We start from the raw sequence: 9129 nt of genomic DNA, 5'->3' as shown, positions 1-9129 counted from the left end.
GCACACTCCCTTCGTGCACACACAGGGACTCGTTCTCTGCTTTTACACTCTGATCTCTGGAGAAGCATTCCTGCACACACACACACACACACACACACACAGATTGCTGGTGTGCAAAGCCTCCAGATACACAAACCAGTTCCATGCACAGCTGCAGACACACCCCAGCTGTTGCCCGTGCTGGAAGTTTCTCCCAGGCGCCCAGAAGGGGAAGGGAGCTGGTGGCAGCCCACGTGACCGGCCCCCGCCCCCTGACAGGAGGGAGGGAGGGAGGACCGAGCTCGGCCCTGCGGGGCGGGAGGGTGCTGCAGCCCGGACAAGCAACACGGACCGCATCTGGGTCCCGCGGCCCTGGACGTGCGGGGCGGAGGGTGAGTGACTACAGCAGACCTGGGAGGAGAGGGGTCCCTGGGGCTGGAGGATCTGGGCAGCCCCCCTCGGGCTGGCCACTCTTCTTCCCCTCATTCCTGGCTCTTTTCTGTGTGTGTGTGTGTGTGTGTGTGTGTGTGTGTGTGTGTGTGTGTGGTGGTGGTCCTGGGGCTTGAACTCAGGGCCTGGGTGTTGTCCCTGAGCTTTTTTTTTTTTTTTTGCCCAAGGCTGGAGCTCTATCACTGAGCCCCAGCACCACTTCCAGCTTTGTCACTGGAGATGACAATCTCACAGACTTTCCTGCCCGGGCTGGCTTTGAACCTTGATCCTCAGATCTCAGCCTCCTGAGCAGGTAGGAGGACAGGGGAGAGCCACTGGCACCCGGTTCTCCCATCCTTCTTTCCAGCGCCTCTTCCAGTTTTATCTGGTGGTTTATTGGAGATAAGAGTCTCCCAGACATTCCTGCGCAGGCTGGATTTGAACCTTGATCCTCAGATCTCAGCCTCCTGAGTGACTAGGTTTATAGGGGTGGGATTATAGGGGTTAGCCACAAGCACCCCGATGGTCTCTTTCTTTAAATGGATTCATTTTACAGATGATAATCCAAGCAAAGTCAAGAGTGTTTCTGGTTTCCTGAGCCAGCAGCACTGGCAATGATGATGCCAACGAAGCTCATGTCCAGTGGATTCTATCCAGGGCCTGTCCCTCACATCCCTCTTGCCGCTGACCCATTTACCCAGGAGGACACTGTCCTCTGGTAATCCCATCCATGACTGTTTTCAACTAGCAGCTCCTAGCAGCCCCCCAGCCCCGCCCCACCAGTCAGAACTCCATTCCAAGCTCATCATTGGTTCCAAGGGCATCATGATAATAAGCCACGATCCGCCTCGGATGATAGCTCACGGGCTCACCCAGATGGGTCACAGGTAGGGGTCAGGGTGCACCTCATCCTCCCCCCAGGACATGATGGGAGTCCAGCCTCCCAGATCTCTTCCAGGAGCACCTAGGGCAATCACAGCTCAAAGTCACCTGAGTGAAAATTGCCATGTACTGGAAGAAGCCGGGCAGGGGTGGCTCACCCCTGTAATCCCAGCCAGCCCTGGCAAGAAAGTCGGTGAAACTCTTCTCTCCAACTAACCAGCAAAAAAGCCAGAAGTACAGCTGTGGCTCAAGTGGTAGAGCACCAACCTAGAGCAAAAAAAGTCAAGCAAGAGCACAAGGCCCTGAGTTCAAGCCCCAAGATTGGCATAAGTAATAATAATAATGATAATAATAATAATAATAATCTGGGTGCAGGTGGCTCACGCCTGTAATCCTAGCTAATCAGAGGATCGTGGTTCAGAGCCAGCTCGGGCAGGAAAGTCTGTGAGACTCTGATCTTGGATCCATCTGAAAACCAGAAGTGGCGCTGTGGCTCAACTGGTAGAGCCTTGCTTGAGCTGAAGAGCTGAGGGACAGCGTCCAGGCCCAGAGTTCAAGCCCCACAACCGACAAAAATAATAACTTAAAATATAATAATAAGGTTACCTGAGTTCTTTTTTCTTTTTTGCCGGTTCTGAGGCTTAAACTCAGGGCCTGGGCGCTGTCCCTGGAGCTTCTTTTGCTCAAGGCTAGCGCACTGCCACTTGAGCCACAGCGCCACTTCTGGCTTTTTCTGTGTATGTGGTGCTGAGGAATCAAACCCAGGGCTTCATGCATGAGGGGCAAGCACTCTACCACTGAGCCACCTTCCCAGCCCCACCCCTCATCCCGCATTCTTTTTCTTTCTTCTTTCTTTTGAATGTGGCAGTGGGTCTTAACCTGACATATGCAGCTTATATCTCCTTCCTGTGGGACTGCCCTGCTCCCTTGGGAGATGCCCCTGGAGGTTGGGTACCCCCAAACTTCCCCTCTGCTCCCCACCATCCTTCCCAGGTTTTTTGGAGAAGCAGCTAGATCTGAGACAGCTGAGAGGGGTCGGGACACACACACACACACACACACACACACACACACACACACACACACACACACACACACACACACACACACAGGGCCTGACTTTGCCCACACAGCAGGATTTGGGGTGTAGACGTGGGAACACAGGGCTCTTCCAGGCGAATTCCTGAGTGATTTGGGGAATACTTTCCGGGGCAAACCCAGCAAGAGGCTGACTTCCTCTGAGAGCTCATGAGGTCATACTTGGTCCTCGAACCTCCTTTTGGTCGCTGAGCCAGAAACGCAGGGAGAGAAAGAAAGAAATGAAAAAGCATCCGATCTGGGATCTCCTCGAAGTGGGTCTCTCTGTGTCTGGGACCGTCTGCATTTGTACTGGCGGGGGGCGGGGGGATGGGCGGCAAAGGGGGGGCTGGTCTGAGAACCCAGGAAGAGGGGGGGTCTCACGTTGCAGCCAGATGGCTCTTGTGAGAAACTGGAGCCTCCTGCTTCCAATTTGTTTCCTGGAACTGCAGCACGCTGCCATTACCGAGGGTCCCAGAGAGCCGCGCAGGCCGGCCGGCTCCCCTCCCCTCCCCGCCCGCCCCTCCCCTCCCCTGTGGGAGAGGAGTGACCCACTGAGTCACAGTTGGGTGTCCCCCTCAAACACTGCAGGGTTAAGGACTCCTAGCCTTTCATTCAACTGCCCTGCGATGTCCAATCACTTAAAAATAATATGCATGTGATATACTTGGAGCAAACTTACCCCACCCTCACCCTCTCCCCTTCCCCCTTCTTCCCCCTCCTCCCCCCTCCCGCAGAGGAATGGAGCTGGGCTTTTCTCAGCAATCACACATGTTTTTTAAAGGCTTTAACTTAGTCGGTAGATGGTTTTGTTTTCACCTGGCTTGACTCTTGTGGGAATCTCCAGAACAGTCTGGAAGGCAGACAGGGCATAGGGGGTCCCGGGCCCCACTGCACAGGCGAAGAGATGGAGGTCCAGGTGAGAAGAGGTGCCATTTCCACGGCTCCATGACCACTAAGTTATGAAACTAGACTTGGCAAATTGGAGGCTAACAAAGCCAAGCCACCTCATCGAGTTCTCAGAAGTCAAAGATGGCTTTGCCAGCCGCCTATGGAATCCAAATCCTTCCATTCCTGCCCGTTTAAATCCCAGAGCCTTGAATGCACTCTGCTTGCTTGCTCCCATGGCGCTCTACCACTTGAGCCACACCTCCAGCCCAGGGTTTTGCTTACTACTACTTTGGAGATGGGAAGTCTTTCTGCCTGAGCTGGCCTTGAATTGCCATCCTCCAGATCTCAGCCTCCTGAGTAGCTAGGGTCACAGGTGTGAGCCACCAGCCTCCAACTTTTTCATGGCTCTTAACCTCTAATAAGAGCTGCTCTAATGATTGTTTGAGCATAATTTATATCGTTGAGTGGTTCCATATCTGCATCTTGCAGCCTTGCTTCTGGCCCAGTGTTCCTGGAATTTGTACTGACAGACTACATTCTAGAAGAATCTGTGAGAGTCACAGATTCAAGCAGGAGCCCGTGTCCTGGGGGCCAGACCGCGAGCTCCTGGGGCTGGCCTAGAACACATGGATTAAATCACTAGCTACTTTCCTGCAAGATAGGAGTTCAGGACCCGTGAAATTAAAACCAGACTCCAGAATGCATCCAAATTTAACACATCATGAATCGATTTCTGAGGGTGAACTGACATTCTTTTCTCTTTCTTTTTTTTTTGGCCAGTCCTGGGGCTTGAACTCAGGGCCTGGGGCACTATCCCTGAGCTTCTTTTGCTCTACCACTCAAGCCAAATACCACTTCTGGCTTTTTTTCTTTTTCCTGTGTATGTGGCACTGAGGAATCGAACCCAGGGCTTCATGCATGCTAGGCGAGCACTCTACCACTGAGCCACCTTCCCAACCTCTGACAAACTTTCTTTTCCCCTTTGATAGGAAGACTTAATCAGCCTTCCTGGAAGTGGAGCTGTGGCTCAAGTGGTAGAGTGCCAGCCTTGAGCAGAAGAGCCAAGAGAGAGCACAAGGACCTGACTTCCGGTACACACACACACACACACACACACACACACCCAACTTGAGTCATGCCCCACAACCCCCAGCCCTTTCTGTTTCTGTTACTTTTCCTCCAGGGTGAGCTCACAATCCTCCTAGCATACCTCCTGCCTAGCTGAGACTGGATCTGACTCGTGAGATCCGCTCTCACTAACTTGCTGCCCAGGCTGGCCAGCCTTGAACGTCCTCCATCATTCTTCATAGCTGGGATTACAGGCACAAGGTACTGTGCCCGGCCACCACTGTGCACTTTAACGGCCAAGTCTGAGTCTCAGTTAATGAAGTATGAATCAAGTCTCAGTGAGTGAACCATATTAATAAAGCAGACATTCTTCCTCCTCTTCCTCCTCCTCCTCCTCCTCTTCCTTCTCCTCTTCCTCCTTCTCCTCCTTCTCCTCCTTCTCCTCTTTTTGATGCCAATCCTGGCTTCTTTTTGCTCAAGGCTAGTGCTCTACCCACTGAGCCACAGCTACACTTCTGCCTTTTTCTGAGTAGTTCATCGGAGATAAAAGAGTCCCATGGACTTTCCTGCCAGGGCTGACTTTGAACCACGATCCTCAGCTCTCAGCCTCCTGAGTAGCCAGGATTACAGGCATGAGCCACCCGTGCTGGCCCACCGACATTTCTTAGTCAGTGTGTGAAGAAACGTGATACCAGTTGTGTCCTGTGCTCAGGGGACTTATATTTTATTTTATTTTGGGTCCGGTCGTGGGGCCTGAACTCTGGGCCTGGGCGCTGTCCCTCAGCTCTTCAGCTCAAGGCTAGCGCTCTACCACTTGAGCCACAGTGCCACTTCAGGCTTTTTGTTTTCTGCTTATGTGGTGCTGAGGAATCCATCCCACGGCCTCGAGCATGCAAGGCAAGCGCTCTACCACTGAGCCACCTTCCCAGCCTGGGACTTACATTTTAACAGGGAGATGCCTGGGACAGGCAACCAAATCAACTACATAGCAGCCAGTTGTTGTGAGGGCCAGGAAAGAGAAGAGAGCTGGGGTCCAGAGGCCAGCATGGAAGAAATGCTCTGGAAGAAATGACATTTAAGCCCAAACACAACAGGACACAGAGCCAGCAGGGTGGAACTGAGAGGTTGGGGGGGGGGGGAGGCTGGGAAATGGCCCTAAAGAGGCCCTGGTGGCCAGCTGGGAGCAGGGGGGGAGGGAGGGAGGGGAGGGCGGGGCTTTAGCCAGACAGGAACTGAGACCAGGTCACTTAGGGTCTGGTAAACTGCAGTATTGACTGACAGCCGCCAGCAGCTACTAGAGGGTCTTGAGAATGAGGGGCTGATGGGGCTCAGACAGCAAGCGAGGATGGCATGGGGGGTGTTGTTTTGTACACCTCAATGTCAGGGCTTAGTCCCTAGGCATGCTACCATGCACACTCCAAAGGGTGTGTGTGTGTGTGTGTGGAAAATGGCACAATAAAAATACAAACCGCCCAAGGAATTTCGCGACGGCTGTGTGTGGCTTTGGCAGAGACATCCGGGTCTCTTCTGTAATCTGGGAAGTTAGGAGGGAAAAAAAAACAACTAAGAATGCTGACAGAATGGAAAGCATTGGAGCACGGGAAGGGCCAGGCCCAAATTCAGACCTCATTCCTGCCGCCCGCTAGCTGTGCAAACCCCAGCAAATCAGCCTCTCTCAGTTTCTTCTAAAAAAAAAAAAAGGAAAAGGAGCCAGGCACCTGTGGCTCATGCCTTTAATCCTAGAGACTCGGGAGGCTGAGATCTGAGGACTGAGGTTCAAAGCCAGTCTGGACCAGAAAGTCCCTGAGACTCTTTAATAAATCTCCAAAAGAGTGGGCAGTGGAGGTGTGGCTCAAGTGGTAGCGCGCTGGCCTTCAGAGTGTGTGTATGTGTGTGTGTGTGTGTGTGTGTGTGTGTGTGTGTGTGTGTGTGTGTGTGTGTGTGCTGGTCCTGGGGCTTGAACTCTGGGCCTGAGCCCTGTCCCTCAACATTTCAGCTCAAGGCTAGTGCTCTACCACTTGAGCCACAGCACCACTTCTGGTTTCCTGAGTGGTTGATTGGAGCTAAGAGTCTCGTGGGTAGCCGGGCACTGGTGGCTCACGCCTGTAATCCTAGCTACTCAGGAGGCTGAGATCTGAGGATCGCGGTTCAAAGCCAGCCCGGGCAGGAAAGACCGTGAGACTCCTATCTCCAATAAACCACCAGAAAACCGGAAGTGGCGCTGTAGCTCAAGTGGTAGAGCGCTCGCCTTGAGCTGAAGAGCTGAGGGACAGCGCCCAGGCCCAGAGTTCAAGCCCCACAGCCGACCAAAAAAAAAAGAAAGAGTCTCGTGGGCTTTTCTGCCCGGGCTGGCTTTGAACCACGATCCTCAACTCTCAGCCTCCTGTGTAGCTAGGATGACAGGCGTGAGCCACCGGCGCTTGGCTCATCGCTGAGCTTTTGTGCTCAAGGCTAGCACTCTACCAGTTGAGCCACAACTCCACCACTTCCCCTCTCCTGGACCCCATCTTGCTGACTGACCCCAGGCCCACATCTCTCTCTTCTCCCCCAGGCCACGGCCATGATCCCCTGGGTGCTTCTGGCCTGCGCCCTCCCCTGTGCGGCCGACCCGTTGCTCGGCCCCTTCGCCCACAGAGACTTCCAGAAGGGTGCCCCTCAACTCGTCTGCAGCCTGCCTGGCCCCCAGGGTCCCCCCGGCCCCCCAGGAGTCCCGGGGCTATCTGGAACGGTGGGAAGAATGGGCTTTCCTGGTAAAGATGGTCAGGACGGACAAGACGGCGACCGAGGGGACAGTGGAGAGGAAGGTAAGACCCGAACTGTGTTTCCTGTTTCCACGTGGGGTCATTGGCTTCTCGTAAGAGGCATGGCCGTGGAGGCAGAGCTTCAGGTACTGAGTTCGAGTCCCAGTCTTGGTCCATAAAAGAAATAAGCAACCCTTTGGGGGGCATAAGGACTTTCCCTAGCCAGGCACTGGTGGCTCACGCCTGTCATCTTAGCTACTCAGGAGGCTGAGGTTTGAGGATGGCCGTTCGAGGCCAGCCCAGGCAGGAAAGTCACTGAGACTCCTCTCCCATGAACCACGGGGAAACTGGAAGCGGCGCTGTGGCTCCAAGTGGTAGAGGGCTAGCCTTGAGCACAGAGACAGCGCCCAGGCCCGGAGTTCAAGCCCCACGACCGACAAAACAAAAACTTTTCCAACTGTTGTTTTTCAGGCCCACCAGGTCGCACAGGGAACCGGGGGAAGCAAGGACCAAAGGGCAAAGCCGGGGCCATTGGCCGGGCTGGTCCCCGGGGCCCCAAGGGGCTCCCTGGGGCCCCCGGGAAGCACGGGACACCAGGCAAGAAGGGACCCAAGGGCAGGAAGGGGGAGCCGGGCCTGCCAGGTCCCTGCAGCTGTGGGAGTGGCCGGGCCAAGTCGGCCTTCTCGGTGGCCGTGACTAAGAGCTACCCCCGCGAGCGGCTGCCCATCAAGTTCGACAAGATCCTCATGAACGAGGGCGGCCACTACAACGCGTCCAGCGGCAAGTTCGTGTGCGGGGTGCCGGGCGTCTACTACTTCACCTACGACATCACGCTGGCCAACAAGCACCTGGCCATCGGCCTCGTGCACAACGGCCAGTACCGCATCCGGACCTTCGACGCCAACACCGGCAACCACGACATCGCCTCCGGCTCCACCATCCTGGCCCTGAAACAGGACGATGAGGTCTGGCTCCAGATCTTCTACTCGGAGCAAAACGGCCTCTTCTACGACCCTTACTGGACGGACAGCCTCTTCACCGGTTTCCTCATCTACGCCGACCAAGGTGGCCCCAATGAGGTCTAGGGGGGCCCCACCTTCTCCAGACCCGAGCCCACCTCTTTGGTTTTTCTCTTATTAAATCCAACCTTTATTTTTTTTTCTTTCCGATTCATCGGTTCCTTTGTGAATTTTATTTATTTTTGTCATGTCTGTTGCGGGGCTTGAACTCAGGGCCTGGGTGCTTGTTCCTGAGCTTTGGTGCATCACAGGACTGGCTCGCTTTGAGTCAAGACTTCATATCCTGCTTTTTGGTAGGTTAATTGGAGAAAAAGAGTCTCCTGGATTTTCCTGCCCGGGCTGGCTTTGAACCCGAGTCCTCAGATTTCAGCCTCCTAAGTAGCTAGGATGACAGGTGTGAGCCACCAGCGCCAAGCTATTTACTGATTTTGAAATTGCTTTTTTCTTTTAAATGTTGTAGGTGCTCATCCTGGGGTCTGCACTCAGGAACTCCTGCTCTTGCATGGCCTTCTGCTCCACTTCTGGCTTTTTGTTGGTTCATTGGAGATAAGAGTCTCTTGGGTTTGTCTGCCTAGGCTGGCTTTGAACACTGATCTTCAGATCTCAACCTCCTTAGTAGCTAGGATTACAGGTGTGAGGCATCGGCACCCGCTAGAGTTTACCTTTTCTAGGTTGACTTATATGAGAGACTCCAAATTTTAAGTGAACAGCTTATAAATTCTTTACCTATATGCACATGTTAGAACCTCTACGTAGATAAAAAAATTAGCCAGGCACCGGTGGCTTCTGGCTGAAGAGCTGAGGGACAGCACCCGGGCCCAGAGTTCAAGCCCCATGACCAACATACAAATTAAATAAACATAAAAAATAAACTAGCCTAGGCATGGTGGCACACACCTGTAATTCCAGCCACTTAGTAGGAAGAGGTTGAGAGGATGGTGGTTCAAAGCTAGCCCAGGCAACAAAGTAGCAAGAGACTCTCTTTTCAACACATGAGCAGGGCATAGTGGTACAGGTCCAGAATCCCAGTTACACAGGTAGAC

General features: G+C 53.8%; 1 protein-coding gene across 2 annotated transcripts; it reads left to right on the top strand.

Moving 5' to 3' along the window:
* The first annotated feature begins 301 nt into the window (after positions 1 to 301).
* C1qtnf2 (C1q and TNF related 2) lies at positions 302 to 8208 on the top strand. Of its 2 annotated transcripts, none has more exons than XM_042699583.1 (3): positions 302 to 371; positions 6878 to 7130; positions 7539 to 8208. In XM_042699583.1, the coding sequence occupies exons 2-3, from the start codon at positions 6887 to 6889 to the stop codon at positions 8150 to 8152; spliced, it is 858 nt and encodes a 285-aa protein (XP_042555517.1). In that variant the 5' UTR covers positions 302 to 371; positions 6878 to 6886; the 3' UTR covers positions 8153 to 8208. The 2 variants fall into 2 exon arrangements, with proteins under 2 accessions (XP_042555517.1, XP_042555518.1); XM_042699584.1 differs by lacking the exon at positions 302 to 371 and adding an exon at positions 4287 to 4349.
* The last annotated feature ends 921 nt before the right edge of the window (positions 8209 to 9129 follow it).

Source organism: Dipodomys spectabilis, unplaced genomic scaffold (genome assembly GCF_019054845.1).
Source record: "Dipodomys spectabilis isolate Male_0828 unplaced genomic scaffold, ASM1905484v1 ptg000258l, whole genome shotgun sequence".
NCBI lineage: Eukaryota > Metazoa > Chordata > Mammalia > Rodentia > Heteromyidae > Dipodomys > Dipodomys spectabilis.
The sequence above is the reverse complement of the archived record's forward strand: the minus strand, read 5'-3'. Positions and strand labels throughout refer to the sequence as shown.